This window comes from Arachis hypogaea, chromosome 17, assembly GCF_003086295.3.
Source record: "Arachis hypogaea cultivar Tifrunner chromosome 17, arahy.Tifrunner.gnm2.J5K5, whole genome shotgun sequence".
Taxonomy (NCBI): domain Eukaryota; kingdom Viridiplantae; phylum Streptophyta; class Magnoliopsida; order Fabales; family Fabaceae; genus Arachis; species Arachis hypogaea.
Window position 1 is genome coordinate 23,403,467 of NC_092052.1, and position 13,545 is coordinate 23,417,011.

Below are 13,545 nucleotides of genomic sequence, written 5' to 3' on the forward strand. Positions count from 1 at the left end.
CATGTTTCACTATTTTAAAGAGACACAAATTACATGTCTCTAGTGTGTAAATGTGTCCTTTATAAATTTCTGTCTTATAAAACAAACATTGTAAGTGTGTCGCCGTATCCATATCTCTGGTAGCCATAGACAGCAAACAAATACTGCCTTAATGTTGTTTGTAATCATACACAGCCAAATATTAGAACATGTTCACCTGAGAAACCTAAAAGTTCACTTGTGATGGCTACAATATTTTATCACTTAACTTTATGTTTTGGTATGTGAAATAGAACAATACATATGTGCTATTTCCTAGATCTGGAAGGACTCTTTGTACCAATAGGTCTCCCACTTAGATTGATATGACAACGGGGTCGTCTAGATTTTTATCCACTACTTTGAGGTCTAGTGGCTGAAAAGTGATTTCTGGAACAACTAGTTTGGTGGTTGAGATCTGCTCAGACCTAGTCACCAACATCATGGCCCTTATACGACCTCTTCTTGGTAGAGTTCCTACTGCCTCCACCTGCAAAGCCACCAAAAATGCAATTAATAATACTATATGGTTGTGTAGAATTTTTAGTTACCTTTTTTTTCTTATCTTTATGGTTGTCATTTGTCTTTGATGGTTCACCAAGTTGTGCTGTATTTTTTTTTGTCCATGTCTGTTAATGTATTTGTCTAGGAGGCCTTGCTGAGTTAGTTTTTTCAAGAGATCTTTTGCTATGACGCAACCATCTGTGGTGTTTTCATATTTCTTGTGGAAAGTGCAATATTTTGACTTGTCTACATATCTCTGGTCTTGATAAGCTTCGACCTTGTTTAGGGCTTCGACCTTGTTAGGGGCTTCGACCTTGTCTACATAATGTCTTCCCTTTTTATGTTGAATTTGGTATATATGTTAAACTTTAGGGTCAACTTAAACGACTTCTGGTTGTCCTTCTTGCCTTGATTCCTGCCACCTCTCCACCACCCTCACCACCAATCTCCGCTGCAGATGGCGGCTCCTCCTGCCATCCCTTGGCTCTCCTCAGCTTATTCTGTGCTCCCAGGTCCGCTACCCAAAGCCTCCGAACTGGTGTCTCCATATCTGATGTAAGCATAACCATTTCCTCGATTCTCTTGTATCGCTGTCATTTTCTTTCACGATTTCTTATGGCAACACTGATAGTTAGCAAATATTGTTAGAATATTTTAGGTTCTGTTGTTTTCTTGTTCTCATTATTTATGTTTTTTTCCTGCTTATTAGATAATACAGTCTTTCTCCGTTAGTCACTAATAATGACTGCTAACTTAGAACGTTAACTTGCATACGTAACCGTTAAGTATTCACGTATGTAAACTGGACAAATCAGTCTCTAAAATGAAGTACAAAATAATCCCTGAAGAATTTAAAAAATCTCAAAATAATTCCTGAAAAATTTTTTAAGTTCTAAAACAATCCCTTTAAATGTTTTTAATCTTTTTTAAAAGTCAATGTCTTATAATATTTTTATTAATCAAAAAAATAAAATATTATTTAAAATATATAATTAATAAATAATACAAAAAAAATCAAATATATATTAAAAGATAATTTTATTTAGAGTTAAATTTTAAAGTAGTTCCTGAACTTACACTCGAGTCTCAAAGTAATCCCTGAAGTTAATAATTATTCAAATTTGTCTTCGAAATTGCCCTCCGAAACTCATAGTAATCACTAAAATAATATTCGTCTATCCTTGCTATTAGAGAGGACTGAAACAACTATTCATTTCCTTCGTATGCATGATAGCTTCTTTAGACCTCCCCACAATGCAAAACCCTTCATGATGCTAGTGTTTGTGGTAACATTGTCTTCTAAACCATTCAATCGCATCCTAGTCATCATCTTCATGGCCTCGTCCACATTCCCACCCATGCAAAGGCCTTCAATCAACGCATTGTAAGTCAACACATTTGGATGACAACCCTGTTTTACTATCTCCTCCATACACTCCAAAGCTTCGCAGAACTCACCTTTCTTTGAATATCCATCAATCAAAGTAGTATAAGTCACCACATCCGGCTTGCAATTCTGATCTCCTACTTCCACCATTCTATCAAAAACCCTCTTGGCACCCTCTAAATCACCGTTCTTGCAAAACCCGTGAATCAAAGTGTTGTAAGTAATTGAATTGGGCGCACAGCGCATTTCATCGAACACCTTGAGTGCACTGTGGACCATGCCTATTTTGCAGAAGTCCCTAATCATGGTGGTATAAGTGAACACGTCGAGCTCAAACACACTCTCTTCCACAACTTGGTCAAAGATAGATTTTGACAAATTGATCCGATTGGCTCTTACAAGAACACCCAAGACGGCGTTCCAGGATAACAAGCATCGGCCATGTGAAAAGCTCTTGGCTTTGTGGAACCAGTGAATGGCACCCCTAATATCGCCACAATTGCCGAGAGCAATGATGAATTTGAAAATGAAGGAGTCGGAGAGATTGTTGGAGCGTTGGAGGAGGTGGTGGGCAGTCGAGAAGAGAGAGTGAGAGAGAAGTGAGTCGGTTTTGTCGGCCTAATAGTGGCGCGTGTGAGAGTAGTTGTTGGGGTTGGAGGCCCAGTTGAAGAAGAATAATGCGTGGTTGGGACTGTGTAAGTTCTTGACGACTTGGATGACCAATGGTTGAGTGAGGTAAGGGGAGAATGGTTTCATTGCTTCACAGGCATTTGGGTTTTGGGGGTTTATGGTTTGAATCAGTGATATAATGGAAGCTACGACGGAAGAAACATTTGAAGATGGTTGAGTTGTGGCTTTTCTTACTGTCTCAGCCATCGGAACATCAATTATGAACATGAAGTATGAACCCTATTTCAGTTAACTCTTAAATTCTAGTATTGCATTACCCTGCTAAATGATCAAGGTACCAAGAAACTTCTACACGGACTATCATATAATCTTCAAATTAATAATTACTCAAAGTAGTGTTGAATGAGAGCGTAGTGTTGACTGTTGAGTGCTTAGTGTGAGAGAGTAGAGTTGGGGAAAGGGACTCAAAAGGGTTTTTTTTTTTTAAATACAAAACGATATCATTTTGATTTTTTTCAATGGTAAGGATTGACGGAAATTATTTTAGGGACTACTATGAGTCCCGGAGAATAATTTCAGGAACGAATTTGAGTAATTATTAACTTTAGGGATCACTTTGAGACTCAAATGTAAGTTCAGGAACTACTATGAGATTTAATTCTTTTATTTATTAATATTAAAATATTATAAAAAATAATATTATTTAATTATTATTCCATGATACTTACATCGAGGTAATGTAGAAACCGTAATAATAATAACTAAATCTAAGAGGTTATTGAATTATGAAGGCCATTATTTATATATCTAAACTCCTAAAATATTGATATCAAATGAACTTAGAAAAATATCAAGTAAAAAAAATCTATTTTTTCTTAGCATAATTGCTATATGTGGTAGCACAATCAACTTTAATTGAAAGTTTATTTTGTACAAGGAGCTTTCTTCAATGGAAAAAGTATATTTAGGTTCTTGGTGGTCTAAGATTCTCTATAAATCATGGCCATTGAATTTTTGAATAGATGGCTGAAATTTAAAACTTTTATTAATAATATAATAATTATATTTATATTTAAATATTTTTACAAATACTTCTATTTCAAAATTATATTTTTGTCCTTTGTCCCCTCCTTTCAATTTTTCTCCATCACCCCTCGCTGTCACCGCTGACGTCGCTGAAAGGAGGAGCACGATCGCAACAAGGAGCCGCCGTCGTCGTCATCTTTTTGGGCTGCCTCTGCGTGCGCCGTCCGTCGTTCATCCGCATCTTGCCGTCACCGAGCCGCCTTCGTCGTCATCTTCACGGGCTGCCTCTGCGTGCGCCGTCCTCGCCGTCGTTCATCCGCGTCTTGCCGTCGTCGTCATCTTCGCGAGCTGCCTCTCCGTGCGCCGTCCTCGTCGTCGTTCATCCGCGTCTTGCCGTCACCGTCTGTGGAGTCGCCAGGCTATCGCCGTTCGCCACTTCCAGTGTCGCCGTCGAAGCTGTTCAGTGGGGGAGGAAGAACTGCTCGAAAAAGGGGAGTAGAAGCCGTTGCGGTGGTCGCCGTCATAGCTGTTGGGTAGCAGTGGTCAGAGCCACCGCTGATGGAGTCCGCCAGAGCTTCTGTTTGAGAAAATGTGAGAAGAGGAAGAAGATGAGGATATTTATGTAATTTACTATTTTATTTTATAATTTTTTTCTAGACCACCAAAAACCTAAATATACTTTCCTCACCTAAGACAAAGCCTTTGTACAATATTACAACAACTGAATTTCAAAACTTTCTAAGAAACATGAATAGAATACTTGGATTTGTTAAGACATTTCTTCTTCAAATATTGCAAAGTATTAGAACTTCACATTGAGATTTTGTAAATCATCTACATTGATTTTGTAGTTGACCAAAACTTACAAATTTGACTTCATAGATGACTCGTTTGCATTACATGCAAGTTCCAAAATAGTACCCTCATAATCATTTGTATAAATATTTTCAAATGTTTATGTGAAAAATTTTATGTTAAATGAAAATTCTCCTAATTTTTCAAACAATATTAGCTCATTCTCTTCTTCATCGTTAAAGAATGATCATATAATATGGTACCTATGAATTAAATTAATATCTTGCATGGTCAAAAATAAATGAGTTCATTTATTAAATTTTTTTTTAAAAAAAAAAGTTACCTACATTACCGTTAAGTGTCCACATGTGTGATTTCGCAAAGAATTAAAAAAGTCTCAAAATAGTTGCTCAAAAATTTTAAAATAGTTCTTTTGAATTATTTATATATAATTATTTTTAAATTAATAAATTTTAATTTTTAATATTTTTGGTATATTTATCTCAAATTTAATTATTTATATACTAATTTTTTATGTATTTTATAATTTATTTTGAAATACCATCATTAGTTAGTTAAGTTATCAAAACTCATGTTAAATTAAGAATGACTATTACCTACAATGATATAATATATTTTATCCGATAGTTATTAAACATATCATAAGGTATAAATAACTTTTTATTTGAGAAAAAATTTAATAAAATTCACTAAATTTTAAATCCTTAAATAACAATATAATATCAAAATTAAATTTCTCAAAAGACTTATGAACCACTCTGAATCTTTACTCCAAAAGTTTTCTACAATATAAAAACATATATAAACCAAATGTAATCTTTGTTAACTTACAGAGTTTAATATTTTATCCGAGATAAATTTTACCAATCTAATTGTTAAATTCCAACATTTCACTGTTTAGTTAAATTTCATAAAATTCAAAATTGAGATTTTAAATCAACAAAACTCATACTTGATGTAAACAAATTCCTCCTCTATATGTAAATAGTATCTTTGGTGCCTTTGGTTAATTGGTTATCATAATTATACAAATATTGTTAAAATTAAAAATATAATTTTTATTTTAGTAATACTTTTTTATTTTTTAATTAAAAAATAACATTAAATCTTAAAAAACTATTACTTTAATGTTAACAATACGTAACCACCATAACATAAGCACCATAGTCCATAGATGCCAAAATTGAGCAATACACACTAAAAGCCATTCATTAACTTTATGAATCAGAAAATTATCATGTTGCCTCACCTCTAATAACCAACTGAAAACTGGAAATAAGGGTTTTCTCATGTTTACACCTCATCGGGCTCTTATTATGCAGAAATGCAAGCACAATTTTAGTGAGCTATCTGATTATACAAATACAAATTTCAGGAACACATCCTTCATTGCAATTATCAGGAACAATTTGAAAGCAATCACGACGTAATTTCGGGTCATCTCATGGTGGACATAATCAGCCAAAATCTCTTCAATACCAGCACTTATGTGCCAAAATACAAAGAGATTCGCTGCGAGCATGGAATAGGCGTTCGGGAATATCAAAAGAAGTGGGACAAGTGCAGTGGCTTTTAGCAGCTGCTCTCTCTTTGTCTTCGGACCTACATTCCTCAATCCACTGTCTCGCTCCTTCCTATACACATGCCGAACAATTGTTAGGGAGAAATGGAAATTAATCAAACCAGACTTGTAAAGTGCCAGTTTCTATTTTCAAGAGGATTTCACAAATGTTTCAATGACCCTTCTATTGTCAAATTTTCAAGACCTAAGACCAGTATGCTGACCCCTTTAGGCTTGAATAGACTGAACCTAATCAAGACAAGCACCAAGATTGAGGTTTTACAAATGCATACCGCAGACAAGCTTATTATTATCAAGAAATAAATGGAAAAGGGGGTTTTGAGAAAAGAAGGGGGGAGGCAAGTTAAAACGAACATCTCATCCAACACACACTATTTACTCTACAATTGGATTTTTATCTCACAAAGATATCCACTCAAATCCAGGCTAAAACCCCCAAATCATTTGGCCATTAGAATAAAAAATAATGTGTTGGAAACATCGATCAACGTGATATTGAAGCCAATATTACACAAATTAAAACTAATGAACACAACTGCTTCAGCAGTGGCCAAGTTGATTAAAACTGAAGGACAAGACTAATGAACACAACTGCTTCAGCAGTGGCCAAGTTGATTAAAACTGAAGGACAAGACACTTGACGACACGGAATACATTGTGTTAATTTTTATTTGGTAACCTCGTATAACCTAACCTCCAGTTAAATGTTTCATGATCCAGAAGAGATTTGACGTCATCGAAGACACCCAAACATTTTATCGTTACCCAATAAATCACAAGCACCAAAGTGTATGAGTGCAATAATTAATTATTGCAGCTTTGTGCCTTTGCAAACATGAGAGGAATTAACCATGTTAGGTGAAGCTTCACAGATTCAGTTGGAGAGTATATACTTAAGGATTGGCATATGGAGAAGTGTTTTATGGTAGCAGTTCAAAAATCAAAACAATGTCACGTCACATGGATGACGATGAAAATCATAAATACTCCCAAAATTAGGACGACAAGGTTTAAAAATCTTGATTGGAAAGAGAGAGATGCAAAAGCAAGTTTCTAGGGTTGAGCAAGATTCTTCTGTTGCCAACATTGAGGTGGGTGGGTTTTGATCTGTGATGATTAAATTGATTTCTTTTAAGAATACACTAAAGATCATCTTCTAGATTAATTAACAGCAAGTTATCCAAACAAAAATGAAGAATGTTCAGGCACTGTGTTCTGATAAAGAAATTAATGGTAACCTATGGGGCAGGGACTCAAACATGGACACCTAACACGACAGAGACACATAATTGACGACACACCAAAATCAAAGAAATAAATCCAACACAGACAAGGTATCCATTCTAAGTCCCTCACCAAAAAATGGAGCATGTTGTATACATCTTTGGTATCTAAGATTTTTTTTTTTCTTTTTTTTAAAATGAAATTGTTATCCTCTATTTCTATGCCCTTTTAATAAAATAAGTCTTTATTTCTATGCCCCTTTAATAAAAAGTTTTTTATTTTGGGCTTTCATGACAAGACGTGGTCTGAAATTGCTCCAAAAGATAAAAAGAAAAATCAATAGACTGCGTTCATGCTTCATAGATGCTAACTCAACATGTCTTATCCTCTTGCATATTTTCCCCTTCAACTATCCAAGAATGTTATTTTTTTTATTCTATTAAAAATAGCAGTTATGACAATATTTACATATAAACTTTGAAAATTCCAACAAACAAGGTCCCAGAAAAGCCACTAGTCGCAGCAATCAGGCCAAGAAATAAGCATATTAATACAACAGAAGATGGTGATGCTGGAAAAAACTGAAACTAAAATCAATTTTATCATTGAATGCTTTGAATTTACACCAACTAACCTCTGGATGCTATCGCCCGTAGTAGTAGCAGTGGCATAACCAGCTGCACCGTGAGGCTGAACCTGGGAGACATTGTCACAGGGTTTAACAAGACTGAAGCATTTACAATCTAAGATGCAGCATTAACATATATGGTAGTAGTTTTTAAGGAAAGTTACTACTTAGCACACTATTGCCAGGCCATTACATCTAGTGATAGAAAAAGAAAGGAGAAACTTTGTTGTTGTCTATGATAGAGCAAAACGGACTCTGCATGGAGCAAACAGCTTTACAGATATATCTCTCAAACATTGTTGATAACTTGAGATAATAGGCATAACACAAAATAAAAACTTTTCGTTTTCTATCCACTTCCTTCATCATCTTGCTCAGAAGAGGGGGAAAAAGTTATTGATAATTTATGAAAATGTTCCACTACCCAAGCAGTCCCACTATCCAAGCATATTATAAGGTACACACTGGAATGTAGAAACAAAGTTGGCTCTAAAAGCCAAGCTATTTCTCTGAGTGAAGAAATTCTCAGAAGATTATCCCCAAACAAAATGTCCAAAAGACCCTCCCCTTAACTTAAGATATCAAAAATTACATGAAAGCCTCTAGCAATAATAGTTCCTTCAACTAACAAAAATCACACTTTCAATATCCTTACTAATTCTATTTTCCTTATTTTATCAAGTTGAACAGATATGTACAAATGTGTGCACAACACAACACTCTAATTCAAACATTAGCAAAAGAATGAAATCCTTCATTAAGATGAATCAATCCATTGATTAGTTGAAGTAGTTCCAATCAAGATAAAACAGCTGAAGGAACCATAACATGCAACAGTAATCATATCAAATAAAAAATCTGCTAAGAGCAAAAAATATGAAATCTCAGAATGAAACCTTGAAAGTTGCTATTCCGGTTCCGTAACAGGGGCGATAAAGTTTCAGAACCTAGTGAAATTTACACAAATCAAATGACACATTAGACAAAAATCTTTAACTAAAACCTACAACCCAACCAACTTCTCTATCAATCAAATAGTAATAACTAATAAGTAGTACCTCATTAGCGCGTACTAAAAGCACACACACCACACGTCCACATCAACCACCATAGCAACGCAAATTGAAGTCATCAGTGACAATAAATATCTCAAAAACTAAATCAGAAACAACAAATAACAACAAAGAAATAAAAATCGCAACCATGGCCTCCAGCGAGATTCGCATCTCTAACCTGCACCATAAGCAGGGAAAAAACATAAATAATGAGAACAAGAAAACAACGGAAACTAAAATATTCTAACAGTATTTGCTAACTATCAGCGTTGCCACAAGAAATCGTGCATGAAAATGACAGTGATACAAGAGAATCGAGGAAACGGTTATGCTTACTTCAGATCCGGAGACACCAGTTCGGAGGCTTTGGGTAGCAGACCTGGGAGCGCGGAGTAAGCTGAGGAGAGCCAAGGGATGGCAGGAGGAGCCGCCATCTGCGGCGGAGATCGGTGACGAAGGTGGCGGAGAGGTGGTGGAAGAGGAGGTGATTGAAGCGACGAGGTTGGGAGAGATTCTGAAGAGAGGCTTGGATGTAGAGAGCCTCTTGCTCAGGGTCAGAGCCTGCATTCTTTTTTCTTTTGTGATTTTGTGCTTTTCTGGTTTGATTGCTGGTGCTGGAGGGTGTAATTGAAATGTTATTTAACACAAAGTTTAACAAAAACCAGAACGTTACCCTCCAAAACAAAACAAAATTAAACAAAAAAAGCAAAAACATACCGAGAGCGAGAAGAATAGGTGGCAGCGGCGTCACGAGAAGAGGAGGCCACAAAACAACATCATCAAAATAAAACAAAATTTAAATAAAACAAAATAAAATAAAATAAAAAAATACAACAAAAAAATATAAAATAAAATTTAAATAAAACAAAGTTTAATACTAAGGTTACAAGAACCAAATCGGTCAATAAACTTGTAAAATCGTTGATTTATTGGTTTGACCGGAATTTAATCGATTTAATTAAATATTAAATAAAATTATTAAAAAATTTATATATAATTTTAAATATATAAATTTAATAATTTATAACTTAATAAAAATTCAATATTTCATAATTTTATCTGATAAATTATCCATAATTTAATATTAAAAGTTTACAAACAACTTTAAACATGAAAGTTCATAACTAAAAACAACCAAAATGCACATAATGACCATAATGTTCTACTATAACAAACTTTAATTTGTCCCATCTGACTCACCATCACTCTGGTATTGTGCCTCCATGATCATATCAAATTCCTTCTCACCGGACGTTGAATCCACACACTCATTATCTACTTATCTAAGTACTCTATCGGCATTCTGTTCTTGGTCTTTATCTTTAATGATGCTATAGGAGACATTATCATTTAGAAAACTTCTAAAGAAAGCCATCATGTGATGTATAAATAACTTAAATTTTCTTAACTTCAATTCCGTCGCAGTGAAAGTGATTAATCATAGTAAATAAATTAGTATAGCAATTAGGTATAGCAAAATGCATACAAATTTAGTAGAATCCAATTATTAACAAAATTATGATCAGACATAAGTCAATAACCTCAGCAAACAAATTTAGCATAATCTAATTATTAACAAAATCAGAAAATCTAGCTAATCAGCAAATCAATTACTAACAAATAACAAGTATTATTAAAATCATTACTAAACCCTAAATCAGTAAGCAGATGACGAGGAGATAGCTGAGAAGTGCGAACAGAGTATTATCAACATCCAAGTATTATCAAAACCCAAGTCACAGTGCTTACCGGCGGCGAGGAAGAAGGCGAGCGACGAACGAGAGAAGAGGCGACACCGGCGAACACAGAGAAAAAGAACTCGGCGATGACAACGACGCGGTGCTGCGGGACTGTGGGGGCTGCAGTTATCAAAACCGTCGTTGCGGTGGCTGCGGGCTGAGGTGGCTGCGCGATTGAGGGATGCGGTGGCTCCTCTCAATTTCAATATTTTTGTTCAGTTTCAGAGAGGAGAGGAGAGGAGTGTGTGTGACTGTGACTGTGACTCGGTTACGGGTGATAAAACAGGGATGCTACACATCCATGTAACCATGTAACCAAGTTGGCCCAACACCAAAAAAACCCAATACCATTAAATGAAACGTGAAATACACGCGCCCAACACACACGAAATCGCTCTTGCCCAACGCTTCTTCTCCCCCACGCTTTTTCTTCTTCTCCCGCGCTTCTTCTTTTCACGCTCGTTTACGCACAGAGCGTCTTCTTCTTCTTTGCCTTCTTCTTCGCGTTCCTCCTTCTCCTCCTTCTCCTCCTTTTTCGCGTTCCTTCTTCTTCACGTGTTTTCTCCTTATCGTCATTCTTTTGTTATTGTTGCTGCTGTATTTTTTTGTCTTTTCCTCATTCTCTCTCTGGTGAAGAAGCAGTAGAAGGTGAGGAAGAAGAGTTTTGAATAGTGCAGAATGAACCGAACACGGTACTCATGGTGAACCAAACACAATACAATTGTATAGTACTGAGTGAACGAAACATAATCCATTATATAAAATCAAATTCAAACAGCTTTCTGCAGAATTAACTGAACACAGTACTCATGGTGAAACAATTGTATAGTAATCCAAATAACTCTGCCTACAATTTACATATTATCAATTCAATTCAATACACCTCCGTCCACTTAATTCAATTCAAATTAACAATTGCATTCCATTCAATGTGATTCAAAATTGAATAATCCAAACTTTGTCAGTTTGATTCGTTTCAGAAGAGTAATCCAAATTGCTCTCTTGTTTACCAAAAATTATGAATCCCTAAACCATAAACCCTAAACACTAAAACCAGAACCCTGAACACTAAACCCTAAACCCATAAACCCTAAATCCCTAAAACCCTAAAACATAAACCCTACACCCTAAAACATAAACCCTAAACCCTGAACCCGAACCCTGAACCCTAAACTCTTAATCTTGAACGCTAAACCCTAAACCCTAAACCCTAATCCTGAACCCAAACCCTGAACACTGAACTCTGAACCCTGAATGCTAAACCCTAAACCCTAAACCCTAAACCCTGAACCCTACCATAAACCCTAAACCCCTAAAACCCTGAACCATGAACCCTAAACCCTAAACCATAGACCCATAAACCCTCAACCATGAACACGGTGAACCGAAATTAATACACGGGACGAACCGAAAGTTTGAAACACACTGAACCCCTGTACACTGAACCCTGAACCCATAAGCCCTAAACCCTAAAACCCTAAACCCTGAAACCCTATCGTCATTCTTTTGTTGTTATTGTTGCTATATTTTTTTGTCTTTTCCTCCTTCTCTCTCTGGTGAAGAAGCAGTAGAAGGTGAGAAAAAAGAGTTTTGAATAGTGTAGAATGAACCGAACACAGTACTCATGGTGAATCGAACACAGTACTCATGGTGAACCGAACATAATACTCATGATGAACCAAACACAATACAATTGTATAGTACTGAGTGAACGAAACATAATCTATTATATAAAATCAAATTCAAACAGCTTTCTGCAGAATGAACCGAACAGAGTACTCATGGTGAAACAATTGTATAGTACTGAGTGAACAAAACATAATCCATTATATAAAATCAAATTCAAATAACTCTGCCTACAATTTACATATTATCAATTCAATTCAGTACACCTCCGTTCATTTAATTCAATTTAAATTAGCAATTGCATTCCATTTAATTCGGTTCAAAATTGAATAATCCAAACTTTGTCAGTTTGATTCATTTCAGAAGAGTAATCCAAATCGCTCTCCTGATTTGAAGTTGAGTCATTTATTGTTTCGATTCAGAAGTGCAGATCGAAGAAGAAAATGAAGAACAATAGGAAGAAGATAAATGTAACCAGATCAAAATAAGAAAACGAGAATATGAACGCGACCAGAGGAGAACGACGAAGGCAATGCAGATCAATAAGGAAGAATGCTTTACATACCAGCAGAAGGTTTACGTTGAGCATAATTTTAGGTTGCAGCACGTTATATGTAGCACGTGTATGACAAACGAGTGAGGGGTAGGGGACACGCGTATGGAGGAAATTATTTGGTTAACAACCATGTAAAAAATACATGGATACAGAACTTTTCCGGTGATAAAAGGGATTTAGGTTTTCCTCTTTTTTTTTCTTAAAGACAAAAACCGCACTATTTTAGAGGGTTTATTTTTGAATCGAAAATCCTTTAAAAAACCAGTCAAACCGATTTATTAGTTAATTATTGGTTTGATCGGTTCTGTAATCAATTTTTTGCCAGACAATTTATAGGTCTAACTGGATTGATTTGGCGATCGATTTTTTATTAATTCGATTAAATCGGCCGATCTAATTTTTAAAACTTTGTTTAATATAAAATTTAATTTTTTTAGTTGGATTGCCGGTGTTAAAGGATGTAAATAAAATATTATTTAACACAGAGTTTAACAAAAACCAAAAACATCTCCAAAACAAAACCAAATTAAACAAAAACAAGCAAAAACATATCGAGAAGAGGAGGCGACAGCAGCGTCACGAGAAAAGGAGGCGACGAACGAATTCACTGATTAAATAACAAAATTCAATCAAAAAAAATTAATTTTTAATAAATGATTAATTTTTTTAATAACAAAAAATTTAAAACAAAATAAAAAATTTAATATATGATTAATTTTAATATTTAATTAAAAAATTAATTTTTTTATCAATG

The 13,545-nt window shown here is 35.0% G+C and overlaps 1 protein-coding gene across 2 annotated transcripts; it reads right to left on the minus strand.

Annotated features, from left to right (window-relative positions):
* Positions 1 to 5,564: 5,564 nt before the first annotated feature.
* LOC112764339 (succinate dehydrogenase subunit 4, mitochondrial) lies at positions 5,565 to 9,715 on the minus strand. 2 transcript variants are annotated; one of them, XM_025809897.3, is made up of 7 exons: positions 9,588 to 9,715; positions 9,207 to 9,484; positions 9,018 to 9,048; positions 8,874 to 8,887; positions 8,712 to 8,762; positions 7,822 to 7,883; positions 5,565 to 6,015 (listed from the first exon to the last, which is right to left on the minus strand). In XM_025809897.3, the coding sequence occupies exons 2-7, from the start codon at positions 9,435 to 9,437 to the stop codon at positions 5,736 to 5,738; spliced, it is 669 nt and encodes a 222-aa protein (XP_025665682.1). In that variant the 5' UTR covers positions 9,438 to 9,484; positions 9,588 to 9,715; the 3' UTR covers positions 5,565 to 5,735. The 2 variants fall into 2 exon arrangements, with proteins under 2 accessions (XP_025665682.1, XP_072078708.1); XM_072222607.1 differs by lacking the exons at positions 8,712 to 8,762; positions 8,874 to 8,887; positions 9,018 to 9,048; positions 9,588 to 9,715 and having other exon boundaries at positions 7,822 to 7,930; positions 9,170 to 9,570.
* Positions 9,716 to 13,545: the final 3,830 nt, after the last annotated feature.

Bases quoted from the DNA above. Each gene is read 5' to 3' on its own strand.
- LOC112764339 (XM_025809897.3), bottom strand. From the start codon at position 9,437: ATGCAGGCTCTGACCCTGAGCAAGAGGCTCTCTACATCCAAGCCTCTC. The intron at 7,884-8,711 runs GTTTCATTCTGA...AATGTCTCCCAG, and splicing joins CCGGAATAGCAACTTTCAAG to GTTCAGCCTCACGGTGCAGC. The intron at 6,016-7,821 runs GTTAGTTGGTGT...GCATGTGTATAG, and splicing joins ACGGGCGATAGCATCCAGAG to GAAGGAGCGAGACAGTGGAT.